We start from the raw sequence: 14,604 nt of genomic DNA, 5'->3' as shown, positions 1-14,604 counted from the left end.
GAGTTGAACTGTTGGCTTCACAAATCAGCTGTCCTGACGACTGAGCTAATTGACCTTAATTAACCTTTATAAAGTTAATCAATTCATTGTGTCCTTTTTTTAATAACTCATTTTTTAAAAACATGACTTGATAATCGGCATCATGCAATTCTGCTGATTCATGGCATCTGATTTTTATTTTTAAAAAATCAGTAGCGCTATCTACCAATTATTTAATTTTCTAGGAAATTGGTGGGTAGCAATTAAAGTAGTAAATAGTCCATTATAGCTTTTGAGAGTTATTTTCAGTGATTTCAAAACATATTTTCTCGGGTTTTTGTCCTCAAAAACATATTTGAATTTACTCCTTTTCTATTGTAATAAAATTGAACTAAGTTACTGTTCTTAAATGAACCAATGAATATATTTCAATGGAAAGAAGAAAACAGATTATTCTATTTCACTGCACTGGTGCATGCAAGATTTTGCATTTGTGATAATGCAAAAACACTTTTTAATCAGAAACTTGAACTCTAATTTAACTGACAACTTCTCGGTTGTATCCAATGCGGAAACTGTAGCCCAAGAGCTCAATTTGTTTTGTGGCAGTAAGCTATCATTGAAAATTGAGTTAAAAATCGCACCATGCCTGTTTATAGTCCAACAGGTTTATTTGAAAGCACGAGCTTTCGGAGTACTGTTCTTTCATCAGGTGTTCAGGAGCAGCGCTCCGAAAGCTAGTGCTTTCATATAAACTGGTGTGATTTTTAACTTTGTACACCCCAGTCCAACACTGGCATCTCCAAATCATTGAAAATTGAACCTGCTCTCCCTTATTGAAGTTTCAATGGTATACAAACTTAAGAGTTCTGATGAAAATATTGTAATTTGCTTTCAAGCCAGGTCTGTACCATTTGAAGTATTTTGATGTAAGCATTCTCATTGGCTTGAAAATAAATGTTTTGGCATGTATTTTAGAAAAATTTGTTCCTTATTTCATCTAGATTCTACTACTGGTAATTTTAATGTGTGTGACGCTGTTGATTGCCAGTCTCATCTGTCTCACTTTACCAGGTACGTGAATATTTAATATCCCTTGAAATAACTCTTATGAGCATACTTGCAGTTTATCATAAAACTTCTCTAAAATGTATTCTTTCCTGGTAATCCCCTCATATATTTTTATGCAGGGTATGTTGTATTTATTACATAACTTAAAACATGTTTAAGTGCAGGGATTTCAGAGAGCACTGAATAGCAGTCATATTCTGGATTAATGGTGCTGGAAGAGCACAGCAGTTCAGGCAGCATCCAAGGAGCAGTGAAATCAAGGTTTCAGGCAAAAGCCCTTCATCAGGAATAGCAGTCATATGTCAATAGTTCTTTAAAAATCTCTTGGCCACCTCTAATAGTGTGGATTTCAAGTTTCAGGCATGTGCTTGTAGATACCAATAAATGTTCTTCAAGATCTTGAGCCACCTCGGAATGTGGGTCACCATTCCAAAAGTAACATTGACACATTAGAAGTGGATTTGAAAAGATCACCAAAAGTGGGTGTATGTACACAAGACTGAGGAAAATTTAAGTAATTAAAATTTTTGAGTCTACATGATTAAGAGGAGACTTAGGTGGGTTTTAAAATGGAATATTCAAATGGTATTGATTGGATGATAATTAAGATGAATTGAATAACACGATTCAGTAGAATTTAAAATAACAAAATAATTAGGTTCCATTTTGCTCAATATTAATGGTTGTTTAAAATGATCTTCCAGGCAAACTGCAATTAACGGCCCTTAGACATTCAGAATGTGGGTATTAGTTTGGGTGAATTGTGATTCCAGACATCTAAGCTTTAAAAGCTCCAGTTGAATCGTTCAAAAGCCGATGTTAAGTCCCGAAAGATGTTCCTAGGCCTTGTTGTCTTGTTGAACTGTAATGTAGTTAATTTTACCGTGTTTTGTATTGCATTCAAGCAGTCACACCCTTCTGGCACTTATTTTGTTTCCAGTTTCAGCAGGCCGTTGGATTATGTCATTTTGGACTGGGAGTGCCAAAATCCACGAGCTATATACAGCCGCCTGTGGATTGTATATCTGCTGGTTGACTATACGAGCAATTACAGTGTTAGCAGCATGGATGCCACAGGGGCGAGATGTTATTTTTCAGAAACTAAAAGAATGGTCCCTCATGGTGAGTCAGTTCGCCTGAATTAAAATTGGTCCTGTTTTTGCTTACTAAGTACATATTCAGGAGATGCATTGAGTACTGTAGAAAGCTTAACTATTGCTGTAATTGGGGCACATAGCATGGAAATCAGAAGGAGTTTTTTTAAAGTAAAATGTTAAACCAAATATTTCTATAAAGTAATAATCTAAAAATAAGTTCACAGAATTGCTACAGTTGGCACAATTATTCTTGGTTCTGTCAGCATATTATTATGATGACTCTGGCTGATGTTGTCAGAAGGCAAAGTCATATATACAGGTCTGGCTAGAAGGATCATATGTTGATTTGTTTTGGATTTAGCAAAGTAGTCTTTCACTGAAATATAAACACACAATGTTGCAGATTTTGCTTTGACAATAAAACTAGTTTATTAACAGAAGCAATGAAAACCAAGCAGAAAAATAGAATTATCTGGAAGGTGACAGCCTAGTAGTATTATCACTGGACATTTAATCCAGAGACACAGGCATTGTTATGGGGTCTCAAATTTGAGTCCCACCGCAGAAGATAGTGGAATTTGAATTCAATAAGAAAAACTGGAATTAAGAGTCTAATGATGACCATGAAACCATTGTCAATTGTCAGAAAAAGCCACTTGGTTTATCAATGTCATTTAGGGAAGAATATGCCACCTTCGCCTGGTCTGGCTGACATGTGACTTATATTGACTCTTATTACCCTTTGTGATGAGTAATAAGTGCTGGCCTAGCCAGTCATACCCTAATCCTGTGAATGAATAATAAAAGACCAAACCATCCACCTGTAATAAAATTCAAGACTTTAAAGGGACAACAACTGTCTTTGTTGTATATTCTGGGTACCTCTGGTATATAATAGTCTCTTCAGGGTCCCTGTATCTAACAGCTTGGTAGATTTAAGTAACTTGTGACCATAAGATTTTAGGTTAGCATTGCAGATAGCTTCTTTCTGAAATTGTCACATACCTGAACCTAAATGCATTTAGCTTTAAGCAACCTGTTTGAGGTTTTACCCAATGCTTCTGGTCTGGGGTGAACTATAACACTTCATTCTAAGAGCCTAGTTCACTATGTATTCTTTCTTCTCAGGAGCACAGGTCCATACAACTGTCCTGTTCCAAGGATTTCAGAGGACTGCTGAAAACTCAAATTAAAACTGAAACCAAAAGCTTCCCTCTTTAAGCTATGAAGTTTCCCTTGAGCTTCATAAAAATCAAGTTTCAGATCTCTAGCAAAGCTTGAGTCACCATTATTTACCTTGCTGGGTCGCAATACAGTGTAAGATAAACAGAAGTCCACCAGTGGTGCACAAAAGCCCGTTCACTGTAAAGCCAGGTCTCAGAAACTGTTGTAAAACTAATCAGACTGGTTACTGTAAAACATAAATTAATTATTGACTTCAGACAAGCAACATCCACTTTTACACTGACTCATATCTAAACTTCGAATAAATGATATAAAATAAGTATAATCGTTTGAATTTTTACATTTATTTTTAAGGTGCCCAGTGAAATATTATTGATAGTATTTATTACTGCAGTCACAGATATGTGCATGTAATGTTTTTGGTGGAGGTGGAAATATGGCACAGAACTATGGAGTCTGGGCACGTTGTGTTCTATGTTTTTAAAATGACTGCAAGAGCAGGTCAGAGGCTAGGAATTCTGAATCAAGTAACTCATTATCTGACTCCCCTGTCCACCCTCTACAAGACAGGTCAGACTTGTGTTAAAATACAGTCTGCTAGTCTGGATGAGTGTTGTTCCGGCAACTTTGCAACTCCAACTTCCAAGACAAAGTAGCCCACTAATGGGCACCCTATCCACCGGCTTAAGAGTTCACTTCCTGCAATAACTGCAAACAGTTGCAGCAATGTGCATTGAGATGCAATGTGACTACTCACCAAAGCTCTTTCAGTGGCACATTCCGAACCCAGTGCCAAGCAGTAGGCACCTGGCCATACCATTGTGTTCTGTCCAGGTGAGGGGTAAATCTGTTCCTGTTTTTTTTTAACCCGTGGCCATGACAAAGATTTATGTACTGTTTAGTTCACAGCAATATCTCACTACTTGTTAAATGATGAACTATATTGATTTTTTGGAGCTGAGTGCACGGTATTCTTGAGTGAAAGAAAAAGGAATTCTAGTGATTCCTAACCCTGAGGACAAAGATAATAAAACTCAGCATCAAAAATTCACCAGCACCGATATAAACATTTGAAAGGGGAAAGTATATAGTACAGAAAGGAAGATCAATTTGTACAATTTCAAGAACTTTCTTGTTCAACTCTCACCTTCTCCAGATGTGTATCATCACATTACTAAACCGGTTCATTCAAAAATATCAAAAAAAATTATCCTTTGTGTACTTAGTGTTAAATTTTAAACCAAGGTGACAGTTGCTAATTGGAAGGTAGCTGATGCAACAGCCAAAGATGGTTGGGCTTGAGACTGTACACTGGAGAACTTTTAGTCTCTTGTGATGCAGTGGTAGTTTCCCTACCTCTGGACCAAGAGGCCCAGATTCAGCTGCTCCAGAGGTACGGGATAACATTTCTGAACAAGTTGATTGGGCACTGTCTACCTTGAGATGCACTTGCAGAGATGACCTGGAAATAACATGACTGATCTCCAATAGCCGCAACCATCTTCTATTTTGCTACGTATGACTCTTACCAATGGTGAGTCCCCCCCACCATTCCCATTTATTCTAGTTTTGTTCAGGCTCCTTGATGCCACACTAAGGTGATGGAATTCAACCCCCTGTCCATTTTGTCCATGTTTGGATCAAGACTGTAAGGAGATGGGGAGCTGAGTGACCCTGATTTAATCACAACGTTTCCTTGCTCATGGTTGACCTTATGCCATCAGATTTTGTGATCTAGAGTGAATTTTAAGGACTCCAATGCAACTTCCTCCCACCTGTATACCACTGTGCCACCACCTCTGTTGGGTCTGTCCTGCCATTGATGATGTCTCACACATTGTATGTAAGGTATTGTAGAGTTATGACCAAGTCAGGTTGTTGCTTCAGTAGTCTATGAAACTATACTTAGTTTTGCAACTATTTTCAGAGAATCCCTACTGTATGGAAACAGGCCCTTCAGCCCAACATGTCCACACCAGCCCTCTGAAGAGTAACCCACCCAGACTCACTCCCCTACCCTATTACTCTACATTCATTTACCCTGAAGCTCCCAGAGGAAACCCACGCAGATATGGGGACAATGTGCAAACTCCATACACAGTTGCCTGATGCGGGAATCGAACCAGGGTCCCTGGCATTGAGAGGAAATAGTGCTAAGCACTGAGCCACTGTGCTGTCCCAACCCCGAGCTATTAGTCATGAAGACTTTGCAACATCAACAGGTCATTCTCAGCGCCATAGTTGACACTAGGAGCTCTGTCCAGTTCGTTCCTTATGCTTTGAGTCTCTACCAGTCCATATAACTTTTTAGGGCATTTCAATATGGTCAGCCATATTACTGTTCATCTGGACACTGGTGAACCATTGGGTTTTAACGATGATCGGCAATGGTTTCATGGTCATCAATAAATGTCTGCTTCCAGGTTTTTACTGATTCCATTTCCACCATCTGCCATGGTGGGATTTGAACCTGACTTCACCGAATTTCTCTGGATTACTAAACCAGCAATACCATTAGTATACCTCCTCTAATACACTTCCCCAAGTATATTTACAGCTGACAATTTAAGAAGAATGTGACTGAAAATGCATGAATAGTTTTGCTTTGTTTTTTCTGCAGATCGTTAAGACACTAGTTGTGGCTTTGCTTCTAGCTGGAATGGTACCTCTTCTTTTAGGACTCTTGTTTGAACTAGTTATTGTCGCCCCCTTGAGGGTCCCTCTGGATCAGACACCACTCTTTTACCCATGGCAGGTATGTGAAGTGCCTTCAGTATATTCTTTGTCATGTTGTCTACACAAAATAACTAACACATCCCACAAAATATATTGGCAGAGGAACTATGGAAATAATTCAAATTGATATCCGTTTAATGTGAACATTAATTATACCTTCATTAGGCATACGATCTTAAAAACAGGATGGAAACTTTTTAGAATGGTTTTTAATATTTTATAAGTACTTTAATCACAGAACAACCTCGGTTATCCGAACTCTGTTATCCAAACAAAATACTCACCCATCTCGTTCAGTTAATCTAGGTGGTTCTGTATATACTAAAGAAAAGCAAGCTTATCTGATCATTTGTTTTGTGCCTGTTTTAGAACCTTTGTGTCAGACCCTTCCACTCTTAGCTCAAATCTATTGCACTCTAGTTTTAGACTCCTCGCTGTAGGAAAAAGACCTTGGCCATTCACCCTACCTGTGCCCCTAGTGATTTTAAAAACCTCTAAGATCACCTCTTAGCCTCCAATTACTTCTGGGGAAAAGAGCCATAGCCTATTCAGCCTGTACCTATGACTCAAACCTTCCAGTCCTGGCAACATCCTTGCAAACCTTTTCTGGGACATCTCATGTTTAACTACATCCTTCCTATAGAAGGGCAATCAGGATTGCATGCCGTATTCTGCAAGTGGCCTAACCAGTGTCCTGTACAGCTGCAGCATGATGTCCAAGCTCCTATACTCAACGTTCTGACCAATGAAGGCAAGCGTGCCAAGCACTACCACCACACCACCCTGCCTACCTGCGACTTAACTGTCATAGAACTATGCACTTGCACCCTAGTTCTCTTTGTTCGGCAACACTTCCCAGGGCCATACCATACACTGTGTAAGTCCTGCCCTGGTTTGCCTTAGCAAATGCAATACCTCACATTTAACTAAATTAAGCTCCATCTGCTGCCACTCAGTGTCAGTCAAATCGTTTGGTTTCTTTCAGCACAGCATCTGAATCAGTTTCTGGATTCCTATCATTAGAAACTACTTTAGACAGAAATACAGAGTCAGAGAAAAATAGCTTGCATTTCTTCCTTACTTCCTCTGAATACTTCAGAAAGGATTGCAAGATGCAGATTAAACATTTTAAAAAGTGGGCGGCACAGTGGTTAGTACTGCTGCCTCACAGCACCTGAGACCCGGGTTCAATTCCCGCCTCAGGCGACTGACTGTGTGGAGTTTGCACATTCTCCCCGTGTCTGCGTGGGTTTCCTCTGTGTGCTCTGGTTTCCTCCCACAGTCCAAAAATGTGCAGGTTAGGTGAATTGGCCATGCTAAATTGCCCATGCTAAATTGCCCATAGTGATCGGTGAAAGGACAGATGTAGGGGAATGGGTCTAGGTGGGTTGCACTTCGGCGGGTCGGTGTGGACTTGTTGGGCGGAAGGGCCTGTTTCCACACTGTAAGTAATCTAAATGTGCAGTTTACATATTGCTGTGTACTTTATATCCAGTGCATTATTTTTGATATCCAGTTTTGGAGACACATGCAGCTTGTATTTTTCCAGTGTTCCATACCAGATAGTCAAATTCCAGTTGATCTGCTTCAAGCAGTGTTTGAGAATGTAGTGAAAAGGATCAGTGGGTGTACTCTGGTTTTATGAAAGGTTTTCTGGAATTTTCCCATGCAGCCAAATGGATTAAAGGGAATTTCTATTTTAATGCCTCATTTAAGAGATCCAAACCTGTGACAAGAAGGCAGTGTTTCTTCAGTGGTGCACTGGGCAGTTTAGACTACTGCCACTCAAACTGAGCTAAAATGTTTGAGAAACTATTTAAGGGTACATTAAACTGACAGGCTGTTTCTAGAACCAAATATTTTAACATACTAGCAGCAGACAGTTGAATTTACACCAGTCAACTCGTGGTCATACTTCCAATCCCTGCCAACACTGCCTTTTGGTTATCATTCCATTAGTTTGTCTTCCTTTATGTGCAAGTCTGGGTCATGGCTGCAATGGTTAATGGATCATGTTACAGCAGAACTCCATGCTGTACTTCTGGCACCTGCACATCTGTACTTTTCTGGTACAAATCTTGAGATCACAATTAAGAACTCCTGCTATTATACCTTTTATATGTTATAATTATTCCTCAGTACAACTGAAGGGCATAAAAACAAACTATATCTCTACTGATGAGTTAACATAAACACAGAATTACATAAACCTAGCATGATTTCTAGAGGCGAACCAACACTTTACACATTGTATAACTAAATTTACAATGAAAATGGCAAATCTTCCAGTTGATTATGCCTCTTGGTTACTTACTGGATTAAGTTCTCTGTAAAGGAGTATTGTGATTTGAGTCATGTTCAGGTTTTGAAGATGTTCCATTCGGGAAAACAGTTTGTGGGAGGAATGGTCTTTCTAATTAAAGATATAACCACTTGTTGTTCCATTTTTTTTTCGGATTCTGATATTTTGGTTTTGTAACAGGATTGGGCTCTTGGTGTTCTCCATGCTAAAATAATTGCTGCTATAACACTGATGGGACCTCAGTGGTGGCTGAAAACTGTCATTGAGCAGGTAAAATTGAAAAAAATGTATGTCGTAGAAATTTTGGAGGAAGTGATTTGCTTTGTTGCTGTCATAGAGTCATAGTGCTCTGTAGCATGGAAACAAACCCTTCGGCTCTACCTGTCCATATTACACAGTTTTCACAATTAAACTAGTCCCAGTTGCCTGCAGTTGGTCCATTTCCCTCCATACCTGTCCCATCCACAAACCTGCCTAAATGTTTCTTAAATTGCTATATTGTACTCTCTTCTACTACTCCCTCTGTCAATACTCAATTATTTTCCAAATCAGCAACTGATTACAATGTCACAGTTGCAGTTAGTATCAGTATTGATAGAAACTTGTAAAATGGAAAAGAATTTTCCTTTGTTATTGTTGGGTACTGAAGGAGCTTTGTTGTTAATTCATTTAAATTTTAAAAAATTTTTAGTTTGCTTTAATGTGTTCAGGCAGAGGCCATCTTTGCAGTGATTCTAAAGTACTACTTTTATATTAGACTTTATATATTCAAGCTGACATCATTTTGAGTTAGCGCTGTGACTACCTTTGATTTCACTGCCACATACGCAAGCTCTTTTCTATAAAGTCCTAGAAGACATAAGCTATATCCCGAAATTGTTGGCAGGTGTGACTTTATAAACCGGGGCAAATAGGTCTATATCGGCAATTAGAATGCCTCTTAACTTTAATTCTGGTATTCTTGACCCCTCCTCCGTAAGGCTAGGAAATCAGATGTTGCCAGTTAATTAGCTTGAGGTTGTATCGCACCTGTTCTGCACCAGTAGGTTTTCATACTTGTTTACATTAAATTATGTTTCTAAGTAGTAGAATTAATACAATACTGCTTGTATGTGAACTTTTATAAATCAGCATAAACTTCCTTTTTTTTAGGTCTATGCAAATGGAATTCGAAATATTGATTTGCATTTTATAATTTGCAAACTTGCAGCACCAGTTATTGCGGTGCTGCTGTTATCACTCTGCCTGCCATATGTCATAGCTGCTGGTATTGTACCTCTACTGGGTAGGTACTGAATCATTTGCCTGGGATTGCTTGCTTAAAACTATTTGTTGGAATGACTGCTTGCTTGACAGTGTTTATTAATACATTATTCTGCTCGAGACTTCTGGCTGTCTGAGCTTTTCTTTATTTAGATGCTAAAGTTCGAAAATGGAGTGTAAATTATTACCTCTGAATGTACTTTCTCCATTATTATATAGTGAAGTCACTGCTATCTTGGGTATATTTGTTGAATAAATGTATCCAGCAGTACATACTGTAATAGTTGAAGCCATCTATAGATAAGACACTATAAATAAATCCTTTTCATGTAAACATTTATAGTCTATATGAATATTTCATAAAGTTGCCAGGTAATGGTTCACATCTTTGCATGGTACAAACTAATCATTTTAGCTTTGTCACTAAAACAATTTCTGCTTTAAAATATTGAAATAACTGAATTAGTAGACATGATTATACTGTCCGAAGAATCTGAAACACAAAAGTAGAAATTGCTGGAGAAACTCCAGTTTGGCAGCATCAGTGGAGAGAAAAAAAAACACAGACCTAAAACAGTTCTTACAGAGAGTCACTGGACTCAAAACATTAATTCTACATTTTCTCCACCAATATTGCCTGCACAGTTTTTGCTTTTGTGTGTTTTAGGTCTCCAGAATCCATTGTTAATTTTTTTGAATAAAAAAATCTGTTTCAAACTTTGCCAGTGATTTTGGATCATATCCCAGAAATAAATTGTTTGATTTCCAATTTTTGTGTATGCAGTGTATTGAGTATAAATTTAATTTGTCCTTTTATTCCCCACTGCAACATGTAGGTGTAACTACTGAGATGCAGAACTTAGTCCAGCGTCGAATTTATCCTTTGCTTCTCATGGTTGTGATACTGATGGGGGTCCTGTCCTTCCAAATCCGACAGTTCAAGCGCCTCTATGAGCACATTAAAAATGACAAGTAAGTGTACATTACTGAATGGTTTGCCATTGACCAGAGAATAAAAATAGTAAAACATTTGTATTATTTTCTCAACATGAATCTGCCCAAAGATCTAAATGTAGTTTAATGCATACTTAGGATTGAATTCAATGTTGTTCACTTACTAATGAAATGTAAATGTTAAGCCACAGAAATTTCATCTGTTCTTGAGATTAAATATTCAAGGTTTATTATAATATGTGAAAATTTGAATAAACTTTTTGTAGGTTTTTGATTTGGCAGTACCTTTGGGTAACTGGGTCATTTGAGACCCTAGTTGTGCTATCCCTTTTTCATGTCACCAAGGTAAGGATCCCACCTTCAGGATCCCAGGGTCAACAATGCATTTTTGATGTCTAAGGTGTTAAAACCTCAAGGTACAATGACTTCCTATAGGCAGTAAAATCTTCAGAAAAATGACTGTGATCCCTTAAGCATGAGGAAACAACCAAAAAAATGCACCATGTATTCCTTTTCCCACTCATATTTGTGAACATGGTAATCATTTAAAACACAATAGGAAAGTGTTGCATATTGAGGTTTGGAGAAATGAACAGTGAGATTGCCCTTGGTCTAGATCACCACCACTTGTACAGTGCATTTGTGTGCTGCTCAATAATGGGAACAGAAGAGCGTTGCTGTCTTGTCTTTACTGGTTTGTTGAAACTGGTGTAGGCAATATCTCCCAGGAATTCAAAAGGATTCATTAAATTAAAGACGAGTCTGTATTTCTGGAATGATTCCATCCGAGATGGCAATCAGAATTAATGTCAATATCTTATGCACATTAGGAAGATGTATCTTCATTTCCTGTTATCCTGTGATGTCGAGAAGCACAAAGTCAATTTGTTTATAAAGTTACTTTTTAAATCTGCAAGTGTGCAAGTTGTAGAAAGAGAAGGGTGGTCTGGATTTCTCCATTGGACTGTCTTGCTGATGCACGCTACATAAAATAGCTCGTTATATTTGTGTCACAAGTGACTGACTCGATTAATTATGTGGCTAAATACTTTTAACAGTATCTTCCAAAATGTGCCTCAAGTATTATCTTATTATTTAAAAAATTTACTTGCTTTGTTGTAATGTTTGTATCCTTTTTTGTTTTATCTGAAACCTAGGTATCTTGTTGGTCAACGGCTTGTTAACTATGAGCGAAGGGCGGGTAAACAAACCATGACGGCATCGTCACCTTCTGAAGAGTAATGGATGTTGACTGGCCCTGCCATCCCTCCTGTGTGCTCTTCCTCCTCCTCCTGCCCGCCCCCTTCTCTTCCCATCTTCCCATGCAACTTTTGCTAATGTCCAGCAAAAAGAGCCCAAAATTGTCCTGTTTTCTTCCCCAGTGTTGTTGATGATAACTGTATATGTGTAAATAGAATGAACATTCTGAGCCCCTTAAAGATAAATGAATGTGCATTGTAAATCTTAAAATATGTATATTAATTTATTAAATGTAGTCATCACTTTATTTGAACTGTTGTCCTACATTTTGGGAGTGACAATGGCACAGAAGCAATACAGTGAAGATGTGTTTGAAGACTTCATGAGCTCACTTTTTAAAAAAAAAAGTTCATACTGACTGGTGTTTTAATACTCTGAAATAAGAATAACTCTTAAACAGGGAAAAGCAAAACAAACCTATCAGTGCATTATACCAATTACATTTCTCCATATGATTTGTCATCTTCACGCAATAGTCATACTTAAATAGCATGACAATTTCAAAATTTGTTTGGAAGAAAATCCTTTTGAGATCAACAGTATTGCAGTCTATAGTAGAGCATTATACTGGTAATACCTCCACAGAAGCTCTTTATAGGTTGATGTATATTTGACAATATATTGTTCTCCCTAAAATCTCCATACAGATGTAATTCAGAAGTATCTCTGTTTTGAGATCTCTGTTGCCATACCTTCATTTGCTGTCTTTCCAGCAGTGTAAAGAACATTTTTGGTTAAGATTCAGGCTGTCTAGCTCAGGCGGTGACATGACACCTTGTAATTCATGGTACCTACACTTTGCTAAAAATTAGATAACTGAAAGATTTTAATCTATGATCTTCATTCCATAAATGCCAAGCACTGTGAATCAGTGTGTTCATTGAATTTATATTCTACCCAATATAACAGTGAGCAGCTGGTGATACACCCTAGTCCACCAGGAGTAAAGATAGTATTTCACATAAGACTAGTGTGTGTGTGAGGTGTAGAGAACATTTCATTTTGAACTTAATTGTTAAAAGACAGGCTTAAAAACAATTTGTCACTTTAAAACTATGTCTTACTAGGTAATGAAATCTAATATTGGCTAGATCTGGACACTAGTTAATGCAGTTTTCCCAAATTTGATTATATTTGTTTGTACATTTGAAAAGAATCTGCCAAAATGGCATGTGTATACAAGCTACTGTTTGATCTACAACTTCATTTTCACTGCAAGTACTAGTGAAAAGATAACGCATTATCAAAAGATGAAAAATTATTTTTTAAATATTGTACAATGCAGCTGATTTAAATGTGTGACTGCACTTGTGTGCAACCATATTATGCAGCCTACCTACAGTAAGCACCCAATACTAATGAAATCTTGCAACACTGACTAGAGTTAAAATTTCAAAAGTGATAAAGTCCAAGTTCATTTCCTCTAAGCCAAACTTTTTTTTAGTGGATCAACCCCAGCACCTTCAGGTGTGTGCACTATATGATTTCGTTATCAGCCAGAGGCGCACGAGCCTTTTGTAAAGGAATTATTCCTTTTCTGAGTTCAGGTCGTCCTTGACCATTAGAGCAGATGAGTTTCAGCAACAGCTGCTTAGTCCAGCCTCTGTTGGAGGCTCAATAAGTATCAACTAATATTGTGATTCAGATTAAAACTTCCCAGTCAGCAATCCAGCGCTCCATCAACTCACTACTGACTTCTCAACGAATGTCATTTTTGTGAACTTTGTTCTTAAGGACAATTTCATGTCAGTTTCCTGACTTCAAAACAACTTGACTTGAAGATGTAAACAATTGAAAAGTGAGTTCATGCAGTAACGAGTAGGTTCACCCTTTTGCTGCTTGCACAGAATTGCTTATCCTGTTTGATCATGGGCTATCTTCTCAGTTCAGAGCTGCATGAGTATAAATCTAATTGAAATAGTTGTCAGTGCAAGTACTGGTCTTCATTGCTTTTCCTTGTGATAGCAGTTGGGAGGGTCTGTTGAGGTGAGGAGATGTTACCATGGTGTTTTTAAGGGGGAGGGGGTGAACTGTTTTAGTTTCCATAATTTTGCCATGCTTCTACTAAGCATGTGTCTGCAATGTAATGTTTGCGGATGTTGCTGACCACCTGAAAATTTATCCAATTTGTATTTTGTATCTGGATTGGAATGATTTTTCCAGCCGATCAAAGAAAGCAAACCTCAGCACTGGTGAACAAATGAAGATGACTTCTGGGATGTACTGAAATGTCAACTGTAAATGTAATTTTTATTTTAACATTTAATACAGATATTAAACTATTCTGGAAAATTTTTGTATTTACAAAGGTGACATTTAGGATGGTATCATAAAACCTTTAATATAATGATATGTTGTAGATGCTTTCTCTATTTGCACCCACTTTGCAGTACATAATGAAAGACTGTTACTCTGCATGACTTTTCCTTCCTAGTCATTTCCTGATCATGTCCATGGCTATCTCAACTGAGCACATTTAGTCTAACATTCAGTTTCAGCATAATTAATTCAAGTAGCAGCTCTGACTCTTTCTCCCTGTTCACCAGGAATATACTTGTTCTGACTGAAATTAATTCAGCACACCCCAGGCAAAAGTGGTTTTAATAAATTTGCTGATCATTGAGTTGGCCCAATAGAAGGCATACAAGACAAGTAAGAAGTCATGTAGAATATCAGTAAGTATGACATTTGTAATCTTAATACTGTCCCATAATGTTGTCTCTCCTTTTTCAACACTTAAGATTCATCTAGTGTCTT

General features: G+C 37.7%; 1 protein-coding gene across 1 annotated transcript in view; it reads left to right on the top strand.

The window, feature by feature from the left end:
* marchf6 (membrane-associated ring finger (C3HC4) 6) overlaps nt 1-14,194 on the top strand; it is a 77,992-nt gene extending 63,798 nt beyond the window's left edge. The window contains exons 20-26 of the mRNA XM_060850088.1: nt 984-1,053; nt 1,991-2,172; nt 5,953-6,087; nt 8,551-8,640; nt 9,523-9,655; nt 10,470-10,605; nt 11,745-14,194. Of these exons, the coding sequence (XP_060706071.1) occupies nt 984-1,053; nt 1,991-2,172; nt 5,953-6,087; nt 8,551-8,640; nt 9,523-9,655; nt 10,470-10,605; nt 11,745-11,829 (831 nt within the window). The 3' untranslated portion in view covers nt 11,830-14,194. The remainder of the gene's footprint in view (nt 1-983; nt 1,054-1,990; nt 2,173-5,952; nt 6,088-8,550; nt 8,641-9,522; nt 9,656-10,469; nt 10,606-11,744) is intronic.
* Nucleotides 14,195-14,604: the final 410 nt, after the last annotated feature.

This window comes from Hemiscyllium ocellatum, chromosome 34 (genome assembly GCF_020745735.1).
Source record: "Hemiscyllium ocellatum isolate sHemOce1 chromosome 34, sHemOce1.pat.X.cur, whole genome shotgun sequence".
In the NCBI taxonomy this organism is placed as follows: domain Eukaryota; kingdom Metazoa; phylum Chordata; class Chondrichthyes; order Orectolobiformes; family Hemiscylliidae; genus Hemiscyllium; species Hemiscyllium ocellatum.
Note: the sequence above shows the minus strand (reverse complement) of the source record. Positions and strands in the feature narration are given on the sequence as shown.